Source organism: Bidens hawaiensis, unplaced genomic scaffold, assembly GCF_021521415.1.
Source record: "Bidens hawaiensis isolate Kalapana, Puna unplaced genomic scaffold, B.hawaiensis_p1.1 tig00022519_1, whole genome shotgun sequence".
Classification (NCBI taxonomy): Eukaryota; Viridiplantae; Streptophyta; class Magnoliopsida; order Asterales; family Asteraceae; genus Bidens; species Bidens hawaiensis.
The window spans coordinates 248789-263929 of NW_027493510.1; the positions used below are offsets into that span (position 1 = coordinate 248789).

The 15141-nt window shown below is 36.4% G+C and overlaps 3 protein-coding genes across 3 annotated transcripts; 2 read left to right on the forward strand and 1 right to left on the reverse strand.

Moving 5' to 3' along the window:
* The first annotated feature begins 853 nt into the window (after positions 1-853).
* Positions 854-1702, forward strand: LOC143565763 (uncharacterized). Its single transcript, XM_077052633.1, has 2 exons — positions 854-1115; positions 1236-1702. Exons 1-2 carry the CDS (start codon positions 854-856, stop codon positions 1700-1702), a joined length of 729 nt encoding a protein of 242 aa, XP_076908748.1.
* Positions 1703-1778: 76 nt separating this feature from the next.
* Positions 1779-2909, forward strand: LOC143565764 (uncharacterized). The gene has a single exon (XM_077052634.1). It carries the CDS (start codon positions 1779-1781, stop codon positions 2907-2909), a length of 1131 nt encoding a protein of 376 aa, XP_076908749.1.
* Positions 2910-3768: 859 nt separating this feature from the next.
* LOC143565754 (protein unc-13 homolog) lies at positions 3769-10303 on the reverse strand. Its single transcript, XM_077052627.1, has 5 exons — positions 9774-10303; positions 7627-8493; positions 6126-6581; positions 5857-6046; positions 3769-4709 (listed from the first exon to the last, which is right to left on the reverse strand). The coding sequence occupies exons 1-5, from the start codon at positions 10290-10292 to the stop codon at positions 3769-3771; spliced, it is 2973 nt and encodes a 990-aa protein (XP_076908742.1). The 5' UTR covers positions 10293-10303.
* Between the last annotated feature and the right edge of the window lie 4838 nt (positions 10304-15141).

Genomic DNA, 15141 nt, shown 5'->3' on the forward strand with positions numbered 1-15141 from the left:
AAAATAACAAATAAATAAACCTTTTTACACTTTCCTTTAGTCGCACTTAATGTCCTAGTCGGCCATCATTACAAGTTTGACTCAAATACCACTATTTTGATATTAATCTACATAAACTATTAGCAAATTCAAGAACAAGTGTGATTCGCTAGTGAGATCATTGACACGTATGGGCCATGAAGATAATTCTTGAAATTGCCCATCTCCAAATTCCAATCGTTTACTCATGGGCCTGAAGAAAGCCCAATACTGATTGGTCTGCCTAAGCCCAACATATAAAATAAAGCTGTCCAAATTGAAACATGACACGTCACGTTCCCGGGTGATTGTTCTAGGATCCGAGAAACTTGTCTAGTCCTTACCATTAACCAGGCCAGGTCAGTCTTGGCGTGTAAGACCCGTTTGATCACCCTTAGCAACGTGAAGTGAAGGCCTAAAAGCTCTTTTTCAATAAATTGACTTGACCTACCGGCATCAATTGTTTTTCAACAAGAATGGCCCATGAGAATGAAAAGATAATAAAAATACAAAAAATAATTTTCAACAACTCTGGCCTATGAAAATGAAAGGATAAGAAACATAAAAAAAAAAAAAAAAGTTAAAAAGAAAAAAAAATGGAACCATCACCATTCACCACTATTCCTCTTTAACTTGTGGGAAATATTTTTCTAAATGTTCCTACCTTTCTTATACTTCTATATGCATCAAGCATAGGTAATTCTTGCTCTAGCAAATAAAGTGAGTTGTTTTATTATTGTTTTAAGTTTTGTCTAGCAAGATGACATCTCCTAAGGATGCTATGCCATGAGTGGGTTTGTATATTGGTGGAGCATCTTTGTTTTGCACTCTTGCAATGGCGGCCGATGCCATTCAAGCCATTCGACAACGAAAACTCTGGTTTCCATGCAAATTTTTCACCATCAATGCTGCCTCGGTCACACTAATAGCAATAGCAATGAAGCAAACAATGGATCTAACTACCGAAATGCCTGGATTTTACGATAAGCAAGCGAAGTATTTTGGCGTCTATTTCTTGTTCACCATGTTAGCCAACTTCCTTCCTTCTTTAGGGCTTATGGGTGACAAAGAACTCTTGGTAAATATTATAGCACTAGGTATCCTCATAATCACCATAGTCGTAAATATGTTAATCCAATCATGTACACGAGTAATTTCCCTGTCCTCTATAGATATGATATATTTGATATGTCCCGTTATATTGCCATTTTCCCTAGCTTTGATGGTTCCAACATCTAAAAGTATTATAGAACACAAGTACGCGAAATTGCAAGAATTAGATTCAACTTTACGGAAGGTGAACTTCTTTTCGAAGGAACTAAGACGTAATGTCAAGAAATGTTGGGTGATGGCAACGACCGGTAATCCTCAGTTTGTGATTGCATGTTCACCTATATGTTATGCTCTTGGAGTTATGTGTTTAGGTGTGGCTATTAAGACACTCTTTGTTTTAGTAGACTTGTTTAAGAATGCATCATTAACAGTTTTATGGTATGGAGAATCAGATTATAAGTGGTCAATTCTTTTCATTTTTATCATGCAATTATTTGGGATTCTAGTAGGCTGTATAGCACCTGTTGTTAGATGTTTCATCGATATCGGATATTTCAACGTCTCTATAAGATGGAGTGTTAACCATTTAAACATGTTCAAAGTTGAGAAATATTGGACTCAAAAGGCTTAAGCAATGGAGACACATTCATATTGATTCACATATTCGAGGCCGTCATTTCAAAATAATTTTCCATGGTTTCAAAAACATGGCTTTGAATGCTTGCATAGCGCTTCAAACAACAATTGTGGTCATATGCAAAACAATATGTCTCGTGCCCAAATCGTTTTTTATCGTGCCGTCATGGTATTGTTATTTATGCACACCTTTGCTAGAAAGGTTAAAAGAGGAACCAAAAGCATCTAACTCCAATGCGAGATCAGATATAGAGGAATATACTAGTTATGTTCTGCAAGTCGAAGAGGAGACAAAGCTTTCAAAGTGGTTGTTAAAAGATATTTTAAGTTCTATAGCTCGACTTCTGCACGAGTCTGAAAAGAAAGATTCGATTAATCTAATGAAGCTTCTCGAGAAATCTAACGGATTCAATGGAGTACTACAGTTCGACAATGACCAAGTCCCGCCTTTACATTCAAAAGAAAACCAAAATGCATGGAGTCTAGTAGTAATAACATTAACAGCCATTGCAATTGCACTTCCAAACACACCGAACCAAATTGTTAACGAGTTACTTGTCGGTGTTGGACAAGGTCTTGAATTTGTTAGACACGTTGAAGAAAATCTCAATGCAAATATCGAAGATTTGGTGAAAACAAGAAAAGCATCTACGCGTGTTTGGACTACAGTTGAGTCATGTTGCAAGTGGCTACGAATTGATCTTCGAAATGATGCACACAAAGGAAAAACATCTAGGGAGATTCTTCAATGGTTAGGTGATGAAGCTGTAAAAGTTGTGATACAGTTTAAGAAGTCTAGAATGGATAGCTTAGATCACTCGGTACATAGGTTCGTAGCTGCGAATTCCATGTACAGAATTAGCCAAACCCTATTGTTGTACTGCAATGACCAAGAAAATTGGCCTAGTGATGAGGAAATATTTGAGTTGGTTATAAGTATGATTGCAGATATATTATTTGCTTGCTTTACGAACTTACCACGTGTCATAAAAATGAGTTGTCATCACAAGGCAATAGAGAAAAGAGAAGACGACATTATAACTGCGGCTCGGCTTCTTGGTAAGTCTAAAAAGATCCTTAAAATTCTGAAAACACGCCAACTTCCCGACATAGATCTAGACACAATGGCATGCGTTGATCAATGGCGTGTATTAACCAAGAATCAAATATCTAATGATTGTGTTTCTTCAGTCACGATTTAACGAGGTTCTTCATATGATTATGTAACGAGTGTGGATGTATCATATTTCACATCAAGCATATTATGTAACGTTCGTTCGTTGAAGCCAGTCAATATTATTTACTTTGTCCTTAAGGGGTTGAAGATTTGTTTCTTGTTGGCCAAGTAAAAATTTTCCACAAGGAAACACATCATTGTATTACTCCTACTCAAGCACACGTAGTTGTGGGGTTCTTTTTTTCATCCGCATCCAATACACCAAAAATGTGTTGATGGTATTTGAGGCGAGATCTCATTTGTCCACAATCAACGTGGGATTTGCCTATGGTGTTACTCTCATCCTCGTACGAACTCATAGTCCTCGACAAAGTTTACTCCCTCTCAATCACGAAAGTTGGATTCCCCTAAAGTATTCCCACAAACACCATGAGGACTCGTATGCCTAAAGGCTTACGCTACTATACCTGACGATACAAAACATCTCTGATACCATTTATAACATTCAACCTCTCGTACCAAATGTATGTTTTCTTTCACCCACCAGTTCACAGATTTACCTCATTGATCTTCAACACAAAAGAAATCCAAGCCCTTAAACAGCATACAGTATTTCTTTTTACCAAAACCGAGTTTAATAACGAATATAATACTATACATGACCTTAATAAACCCCTACAACATATTTAGGTCTAAAAAAAACCAAATTTTCATGAAAACAAAAACAATCAAAAGAATGCAGCCTAGAAACACAGCAGGTTCCAAACAACTTATATAAACACCGAGCGCTACCGACAACAATAAATAATCTTCTGACTTCAAACACGGGCTTGATTCAACAAACTGTACATATATCATCATAATCATAATCATAATCATAATCATCATAGCTTCTTGGGCAAGTTGTAGGTTTTCTTGAGAAACTTTGAAGCAGCGTCATCATTTCGGTAACACAAAACACGTAAAAGCGTGTTCGGGTCAGAAGGGCCCCACTGGCCCGTGGTTGCAGGTAACGGGAGTCTAGATTTAGCAGATGACCCGTAAGTCTCTAAAGTCAAACGTCTAAACCGCTCGATGATGTTTTCAGTTTCGGTTCTGAAAAGTGGAATAACGTCTCTTGCAGTACTCGAGAACTTGTTAATGACATCCATTGGCAACCCGTCACCATTCGCCCAAAACAAATCTTTAATCGACTTGAAATCGTCTTCAATTATTTGACAATCTTCTCGGGTAAAAGACCGAGACGGGCCACCCGCAAGTAAAACCAACAAAAACCCTTCGAGAGACGCTTTCATTATTTCAGCAACAAACCGTGTCCGAACCTGCTCGTGAACCGTTTCGGCTATAACCATTAAGTTCTGCTCAAGCTCTTGAATAAACTGTTCGATTGTGGAAGACGCGGGTTCACCGACATACAAACCGTCCCATAAACAATGGCTAAGATCTTGGAACACGATCTTGTAAGCTGCTGACTCACAAAGTTGTTGGATTCCTTCTAAACATGCACCGGGTGTGAGCTCAAAGCGTTTTGATAACCCGCTTGAAAAGTCTTCGACGTGGGCAGATTCAGAGTTTCTTAAAAGGGTTATGATTCTTTTTTCTAGAACTTCGAGCTCGGTGCGTATACGTTGGAGTGTGTTTATGCGTACGCATAGTTGTGGTACTCCAAACCCGTTATTGTTGTCGCCGTTTGTCGTGGCGACTTGAGAATTCCTTCTTTGTAAGTTGGTTGGTTTTTCCTTTTTCTTAAATACACCGTGGAATTTTGCCTCAGTTGCACATCGGGTTAATGCTGGCATCTGTGGAATAAATGTATTCCTTGTTCCTGCACATAAATAAATAAACAGTGAATACTAAATATAGGGGATGCAAATGAGCCAAGCCAGGGTGGGCTTGAGCTCGGCTAGTTCATATTGATAAAGCTGAAATGATGAGCATGAGCACAGCTTGTCAAAAGCTCGAGTCAGCCGGTGGATCGTCAAGCCGGTTTTTTTTTTTAAGAAGACCTTGGATTTTTAAATTTTATATTTTGCACATAATTGTATATATAAAAACAAAAAATAAATCTGTAACATAAAATTAATGCAGAATTTGTAAACTGCAGAATTCATATATGTACTTTAAAGCCGTATGACATTTTTAATGAAAAGAATAAAAAAATATAGAAAATTCTCTTAATACTGAGATATATACATGCTTGTGTATATATAAAACTAGCTTTTGAACCCGTGTATTACACGGGATTTGTCAAATGATAAAAATTAATAAGATCCGTTATTTGAAATAAGACACAAAATGAAAGATAAAAGAATTGAAATATATAGTCTAAACAATAAGTCTGGAATCTCAATTTTACAAAGTGAGAAATCTCTTTATATTTTATACACAACATTTGTAATTCTATCATAAGTAGGTACTATCCAATATTATAGGACTATAAAACATTTTTTATTTTATGTTTTTATTTTGTATATTTTTTTTCTTTCAAATAATTCACTTTATTAATTTATATATTAGCAAATCATATGTATACATGGTTTTAGAGCTAGATAAAATAACAAATATGATCAAATGAATTTATTTAGATTTACACTCATAGCCTATTTTTTCTCTTAATTCTCTAAGTTATAACCCTTTTGTCAAAAAGGTTTTAACCCATGACCCATGGATAGTTAGAATGAATGAGAGAAGAGATTAGAGAATTAGGAAACAAATTTAGGCTAGGATTGAATGTGGTTATGACTCCTAAGCATCATTATTTTTGTTTATTAAAATAGTAAGATTGGGCCTTGATTTAAACGATCCAGCTAACGAGTGAGCCACGAGCCGAGCCGACCTTGGCCTTTGCTCATTTACAGACTGAGCTGGCCCGGCTCTTGTTTACAAATGAGCCATGAGCTTTTTGAACAGCCCAAATTAAAATTAAAATAACCTAAAATAAAATGTTTTATCGATAAAAATAAAACAATTACCACAGCCCGATTTTACTTTGCTTGTGTAATACTGTAAACATCTATCAAGGCCAACAATCAAATCAGGAAGTAATGCGGGATGCATTGGAATTGGCAGTTGAAAAAACGCATCCAAAGTTTCATCAATAATTCTTAGCACTTCAACAGCCGAAGGCGCGTATCCATCTTGATTGGCTCGGGGATTCCATACCTAATTATTAAAGAATTATTAGCTCGTGACATTTAAACATGAAATAATTACTAGAAGAAACCAAATTAAATGGGGCCACCTCTTGTTGAAGATTTCGGTCAACCCACTCCTTCAATCTATCCAATCTCAACTTAGTCCACCCTTTTACCAAATTAGCGATTGCAACTTCTGCTTCAAACGGTGGCATTTCACGAATGATCCCTTTCCCACCATCATCACTATCAACAGAATCTTCAACTGCTATTTGCACTAGATCTTTTTCTAACTTATCTGCAGCTCTTAAAACTTGTACCAAATCGGGCGTTAATTCAGTTATACCAGAAATAAACTGTTTTAACTCGTTCCCGTAACAAACATGAAGAGTTGCAACTGCCACACCAGCAGCAAGTGGGTGCCATCTTTTTAATATTGGACTAAACATTTTCTTTTCTTTTGTCGCTAATTCACCGACATCTTTTGCAAGAATAGCAAGAATTGGAAACGGGTTCGGTTGGTTTCTAGATGCCCGCCTGCTTGAATCTGCTTTCTCCATTATCTGCATATTAACAGGTCAATATTGAATATTAGGGTTGTAAACGAGTAGAGAACACAAATGGAGCATGTTCATGATCGTTTGTTACCTTTCACCGAACAAAAGATCGAACACAAACAATAAATGAACATGACTTTCTTGCTTGTGTCCGTTTGTTAAGAATATGAACATGTTAGCGTTTGTTTATGTTTGTTTGTTACCAGTGAAAAAAACTGTGATGGGCCTAAAAAGTTATTATAACTAGACTAAGTTGTAATGGGCCAAAAAGATTAGAATGAATATATTAACGAACGTAAACTAATGAACTTACACAAACATAAACTAACGAGCATAAATGGATGTAAACTAACGAGCATAAATTTAAATGAAAGAGCATAAATGAACGAATGAGACATGTGTTCATGTTCGTCCGTGTATTAAATAAACGAACACTTCGGTTTGTTTACAGGCCTATTGAATATATTTACAACTCTAACAAAAACACTTTTTTGTCGATATTTAAATAAAAAGCTAATGTGATAATTACCCAAATTAACACATTCATAACTAAATAGGTCAAAAATACTGACTTAAAATTATCAAGGCATAAATGATGGGTATATTATTTATATTAGAAATGTAGAATCAAATCAATAACTAACGTGAAATCATTAATGACTCAGACTACAACTTTCTCGTTAAAAATATAGAATAACAATAACAAAAACAAAAGGTGTTCATGTTCGTCCGTGTATTAAATAAACGAACACTTCGGTTTGTTTACAGGCCTATTGAATATATTTACAACTCTAACAAAAACACTTTTTTGTCGATATTTAAATAAAAAGTTAATGTGATAATTACCCAAATTGACACATTCATAACTAAATAGGTCAAAAATGCTGACTTAAAATTATCAAGGCATAAATGACGGGTATATTATTTATATTAGAAATGTAGAATCAAATCAATAACTAACGTGAAACCATTAATGACTCAGACTACAACTTTCTCATTAGAAATATAGAATAACAATAACAAAAACAAAAGGTAAAAATAAAAAAATCACCTGAGCAAAGGCCGTTCGCAGTGATGATCTAATGTATGTATCGGTCCTACTTCGCGCCACATCAGTATCAGTTTTCCTTCTTCGGCGATACTCATTAGATATATCTTCAACTAATATTTTAGCAGCTGATACCCCTAAAGAAACAATACTTTGCATAGATTTAATATTCCCGTTATCAAACGTATCATGATACGCAAGGAGTCGTTGTTCAGCCCACCCCAGTATTGAAGTCAACGTGGAATTTAATATTTTAGCATATGTTGGATCCTTTGTTGTTTTTGCATCTTTTGCAACTTCCACTAACTGACAATCAGCAGCATACAACAAATCATTATCTATTTGTCCGGTTGCAACAAACCGATTAAACAAAACCCATGAAAAACATATGTTGTGAAGCATTTGGTTAATTCCCAAAATGCCCCATGTTTTCTTAATGAGTTCCATAACCTCATCAACTTCATCTATGATTGATGACTCATCATTAGCATCGAAGCAAGTTTCTAGAAGGATCTCATAAAGTCTGAGATTTAAAGGGTACCCGTCTGCCCAATGGCATGAGTCGGATGACCCATCGGTGGACCGATTGGCAAGTGACATCACTACGCCACGTAGGATTTGTAACGTCTCGTTGTTTCTTCCGGTTTCAATTGGTTTTTCCAGTGCATTGTGAATGATTTTTTGTAGCCGTTGGTATGCAGTTGTGGAATTGCCAAGTGGCACGTGAGGGTGGAGAAGAAGTCCCGCTTCTAACATTTTTAGGTTTCGTTTCTGCCACGCGTCGTACTCTTGTTGGTCGGTGAAATCTGAAGATTTGAACTGCTGTAATAGCTCTAGCGGAAGAACCATCATTTCAACTCGCCTTCCAACCTGTTATTATGGTAAGTAAATATATTTTCAATTATAAATAACATATCTGGTATTGACATTGATGGTTAATTAATATTTTAATCAATGATCAAACTAAGAGAAATTGTCAATTGTCACTATTATGGGAGTATGACAAAAGGAGATACAATTTGACTTTTGAGTTCTAATACGTATTTCAATAATGAATGTAGAACTTCAAACACACATGTGACCCATCTTTATGCTTGTAAGAAGTCCAAATTGATTTAGGATTCGTAAACTTCGAAGGTTCCAACAAAAAGATATAAACTTTAACCGATCATATACTCATATTGTCATATGATCATATCACACAAGTCACTTTCGGTCAACCAAATTAACGAGCATGAATCATCAACGAGTAAGATTATCATCCACGAGTAAGTTAATTAGGTTTAGATCAACAGAACATGAATACCTTGATATGATTGGCAGAATGGAACCATATGATTAATAACTAAGAATTTCATCAAAACTTATGTACACTTAAATCTATTTTGACTTATTACTAGACTTTTACTACAATTTCAAACACAATTTAGCAAATTGTCTTTTTATACCACAAATAGTCAACTCTTAACACTTAATGAAGCCCATACAGAAATAGACAAATATCTAAAATTAAAGTAAGGTAATTTCCATATCTAATAAGTTAATGAGTATTAAACATCAAAATTATGCAAAATTCTCTAATCTAGGCATTCACAGTAAGTTTAAAGCAGAATATAATCCATTAAGCATATACCAAGTTTAAATGCATTATCTTCTAAGAAATCATAAAAACAACAATTCACATCACTAGATTTAAGCATCTAAAACTTGTTACCAGATACTAGTACCATACCATACCCAACTTGTACCGACTGAACACCATCAGTACCGGTACTTGTATTCGTTTTTTCAGGTTTTAAGTATCAGTCCCATTCAGCTTTAGTATTTTTCAGTATTTTCAATGGTACCGATGAAGTATAAAAATCGGTACGGTAATCAGTATACAGCTTTACTCGTTTTCAATATCGTACCGATCTCATTCCTAAATTCACATCAAATTTAAGGCAGAATAGAATCATTAAATCCCGCAAATTAAAAGCATTATCTCCTAACAAATTCACATCACCAAATCTAAAACCCTAACATTTCAACCAAAACTCAATAATCAATTAATCACACACAAATCACACCTGCAAATTAAAAGCATTATTATATATATTAATATCCAACCAAACACCTCAAAACAACAATTCACATCATCCAAATCATACCTGTCCAGCCGAAATCCTCAATAAGGCCCTACGAATCCTGGAATCCGCAGCCTCAGACACCTTCATCTGACTCCTCATCAACTCTCCAACCGTCTTCTTCACCTTTCCACCAGATCCACCACCATTACCTGCACCTGATCCACCAGAGCCAGGACTTCCGGTACCAGAGCTAGATCGGAGCCCTAACGCCTTCTTCATCTTGGAGGCCGCCGCTGACGTCATCGATCTCTGCAGCGCCGGCGACTGAGGTGACCGGTCGGAAACACTGGCCGGAATGTAGGCTAACGGTTTGGCGGTGGAGGTACGGCAGGTGGCGATGAAGATCTCGTAGGCGGTTTCACGGAGGTCGGTGGCGGTTAGGGTTGGTGTGAGGGTGTCGAATGGAGAAGGGAGGGGATCCAGTGTGGCGGCGGTGCAGGTGGACTTGAAGCTGTTGATCGTGGCTGAGCCGGAGTTGGAGCCGATGGAGTCGCGTTTGGAGTGGCCGAGTATGCGGTCTCTGCTAAAGAGAGAAGCCATTGGAAGAGAGAGAGAGAGAGAGAGTGAAACAAAGAGTTGTTCCAAGTAAAAGGTGTGAGATATTATGATGAATGATGATGACGGATTAGCTGTTTTTTTTTTTTAATACTTATATTGTGGTTTAAATTAATATAATTTAATATGGTTATTTATTCTTTTCATGGGTTTATTAAAACAGAAAGTATAATTTTTTAGGAAGGATAAGTAGTAGTTATTACCATTAATTTTGAACATAGAGGTTGAGATTAGTTTACGGGGAAATTAAGTGTGAACATAAGGGGAATGGTATAAAAGAATAACACATTTGTTGTCTTTCTCTCTCCATATACAAGGCACATGTCAAATTCCTCATCATTTTAAAACGTTCGTAACTTTTAAAACGTAGTAACTTTTTTTACTACGTTTTTATTGAAAAACAAATTCACCATAATAACGAGTGTCTTTTTATCTTTAATATGAGTACCATATTGTAATATAAAAATTAAAAAAAATTAGTGGGTTTTTTACAAATTGTGTTTTACCAAATTGTGTTTTACAATAGTATTTTTCATTGTGTTTTTTTTTTCATTGTGTTTTTTTTATTGTGTCATACAATTGTGTTTTTTATTGTGTTTTTTATCATTGTGTTTTTTTTTCATAGTGTTTTTTTCTATTGTGTTTTTTACATTGTGTTTTTCATAGTGTTTTCCATTGTGTTTTTTCGGACTTTTCCGGCGAGGTGGTGGCGGCGGGTGACGGGTGTGGTGGCGGTGGGCGGTGGAGTGGTGGTGGATGTAAGAGATGAGTGAAGATGTAAGTGGGTTTTTGAAATGAATGTAAGTGGGTTTTGAGATTAAAGTAAGTGAGTTTTGATATAAAAGTGTTAAGACAAAAATACCCTTCTTCCTAGCCTTCTTAGAAAAATCAAACTTCCTAATTGAACCTAACCCTCCTTTTCATAACAATAATCTATATTTTTTTTGCTTGTTGATTATGTAAAACTAGTTTATGTTAATGTCACAATAATTATCGGTTTTGATGAAAAAAATAGCCATAATTAATATGTAGGTAATGGATAACCATAATTAGAGGTGCATAAATCGGTTTCAAACTTTAAATAGGTTCGGGTTGAAACTAGTTCGGTTTGGTTTGCAAAAGTCAAAACCGGTTACGCTCGGTTTTTTTGTTAGTTTTAGCCGGTTTCAAGTCGGTTAACCAGTTTCGGTAGAGAGAATTACAAACAGATTCCAAACCTAATGTTTTAATCAATTCCAAACCGGGTTTTAGATATCAGTTTCAAACCAGCTCGAATTTTAGGGCAATTCGGTTAACTGGTTTTTGTGTCCCCCTCAAACCATAACCATAGTTGATCGGTTATGGAGATTTCAATTAATCTTTTTTAAAGATTATAGCAGGTCTGGTAAATATGAATTTGGGTATGCCTAAAACTAGCTCAAAGCAATAAAGTTTGATATTATTTGGGCTTGAAATATTTTACTATAGATAAACTGTTATTACACATTTTTATATAGTTTGACTATAGTATATTACATGGTATCAAGAAAAACACATATACCTATTAATATTAAAATATTTATATAATAGGTTCGGTTTGATTTTTCTGGTTTTGTTAACTATAACCAACTGATTATTATCGGTTTCTAAAAAATCGTTAATATGACCCACCGGATTTTGTTATTGTTCTGTTTCATCGGCTAATTTAGTTATAGATCAATCAAATTGATTTTATACACACCGCTATGTCACATTATTGTATAAAAATAGTTAAATGATTTTATTTGAAGTATAATAGAGTATAACGTGTGCTAATAGTAAATTTTGTTATTTTTGGTTTATCAAACCAACTATATGGTTTTTCGTTTTGATTCTACGTCATGTTATTTAGTGTTAGTTTCGCTTTTTGTCCATGAAATTTAGCCAATTTAAATGCTAAATACTGATTTTGCTAGTTATTACATCATATGTTTATGCATGTTTGCATATAGATTTTTTTTATAGGTTACATATTCTTACTCATTTTTAGATCTTAACGTCATCTTATAAATGGACCAATTTGAGACTTTGTTAATAAAGAACTTTTTTGATGGGCTTATTCATTTTCAAGGCCTTAAGCAAACATTAAAATTGAGAATTTTTTTCTATAAAAAGTTAGATTAAGAATATTTATAAATTCTAATCCTAATTAGGTAAATATCCAAGAAACGATTAATATATGCGAACCTATAAGAATAATTGTAAGCGAGTTGGATAAATTTCTTTTAAGCCATTGAACAATTCATTTTTGTATCATGTTTGCCTACATATCATGATTGATTCTAAATTATCAAGTTATACTTGTCTCCAATCGTCTAGATTCTCATGCTAGACTCCATATGATTGTCTCAAAATTTTTTAAACGATGATGATCGTTCAAAATATTTATCTAGGAACGGTTTTGATCCTCTCAAACTGAGTAAGATATATTTTACCAAGGTTTTACATACATTTAATATTAATAATCATTTTGAAAGCATTAATTATATAACTTAACCTTTATGTGTAACCCCACTACATTAATAAAAATTAGATTGAGGCCTAAAATATTATTCATGTGAAGCAAGGAGCTTTTAACAGCCCTTCTATTTTTTTTAGTTACAAATAATAAACTCATGTTTATTAAATACATATATTATCCGTTTATTTTCATACTTAATATTATATTATGGTGCCCCAATTACCCCTTATTATAGATCCTCTCTTCATGTAGACGCAAACATAAAGGTAGCAAGCTGGAGTACAGAATAATAAAGCTGTATAATTGATATGGACAGTTTATTAATAGAGCTGGCCACCAGTCCACCACACTCTATAGGTAAAAAATTGTGAACACAATGAATTTCGTGAAAAAGTATTTTAGTTATAAACTGATTGAAAAATCAAATAATTTTGCTACTTTGTCCAGGCTAAACTGTTGTGTAAAGGTTAATTAAAATACTACCTTCATATATCATTGTTATGTAGATAGTGACCAGGGAGACATTAACTAGCCAATCCCAAAACAATTATTATGAATGAAAGATAGATAACCAAGATATTAAAAAAAAAAATGCCTCCATGCTCAGAGAGACGTCTGCGCAGAAACCAACTTGATCCGCAGGACCCACCATGCTCAGAGACGTGACGTCCTTACGCGCAGTACGCAAGCTGTTCCCGCAGGAAATGCCTCCAAATGGTGAAGTACTCCGCCTGTTCCCGCAGCTGCGGATACAAGCCATCAGGGAAGGCCACCCGCACAGCAAGGCTACACGCACAAGGCACTTAGCTCTCAATAATTCAGTTGTCACCTGAAGGAATGAGCAAAGCCGGGAACAATCCCACACAAAGGCGGGAGGGGGAATACTCCCGCCCAAATAAGCCAGTCCGTACGATACGGGAAGATCTTTTGTACTGTACCTGACGAGGTATGGGCAAAAGATCTGACCAAAGATACGACAGCTCATTGACAACAGTGTGGCGAGCAGCATGCTCTTGTACTGTATGTCACTATTAGCCGCTGCCTACTCACCAACTCCTGTCATACCACGTGCATAGCCGGCAGTTGGTGGAAAATGAATAGTACACAGCAGGCCTGGTCATTGTCAGCCGCTGCCTACCCACCAACTACCAGCATGGCACGTGCGTAGGCCACAGTTGGTAGAACAGGAATACTATTCAGCCGGCTATACCTTCTTGGAAACCTACCTTCAGCTATAAATACCCCAAATGGTATGATCATCTCATCTCATGATATCTTATCATATACAATCTTGTATCTTACATAATATACCTGATATCTGCTCTAGCAATCTCTTAATATATATTTATATTCAAGAGCAATCTAGTCTGATTCTCACGCCGGAGGGTGGTCACAAGGAGGAACCCCCCCCCCCTTCTCAGTGACGAGCTCACGATGTCTGTTTTGCAGGTTATCAGAAGAACCATCTTTGCCGGGTCTAACCCCTCGTGGGAAAAATCTATTTAACCCCGAGGTTATCCGTAATTTTCCCGGGGTCCGATTAGTGTTTCTTCATTGGCGCCATCCGTGCATAAAAGCTAGAACTTCATTTTTCAGTTTTTTCAAACTTCTGGAAAGATGGTTAAAGAAACTCCGGTAACCACAACCCTAGCTACGGGGGGGAATACCGGCGACTACACAGTTTTTACGAACACTACCCCGGTTACCCAAGTCGGGGCAAGTGCAGTAAATTTTACGAACACTACCCCAGTTACCCAAGCTGGGGCAAGTGCAGTAAACAACCATCCCCTGGGGTTCAATAATACCCAGGCGGAAAGACAACAGACGAGACTCCCCCGCCAAACACTTGAACAAGTTAAAGCCTGGGCGGAGGCACGTCAGAAGGAATTCCAAGCTGAGTTGGACGAACGCTTGCGTTCCGTCCAACAGGCTGACGAATTTGGAAGCACTCGACAGCTCAACATGAGCAGTGAATGCAAGTCCTCGGACGATGATCGGGAGGAATCCGACACCGACGCAAACCCTCGCCATAGGGCGAAAGGGAAGCGTAAAGAAATGGACTTCCAAACGAGAAGGAATTTTGGAGAAACCTTCAAACCAAAAAACGCGGGTGGAAACCCACGTGACTTCTCCAAAACATTCAGACCAACTGTGGCAAATGCGGGAACGTCCAAATTTGCAAGGGACATTGCGGAAGCAATCGCCCCGAAAAGTGCCAAACAGATGTCCAACATCGGCACTTACGATGGTATATCTGATCCAGACGATCATTTGAACAGATTCATAGCGGGGGCAACCGTCAGTAATTGGAAGGAACCTACGTGGTGTTACATGTTCCAAATGACGCTTGTTGGG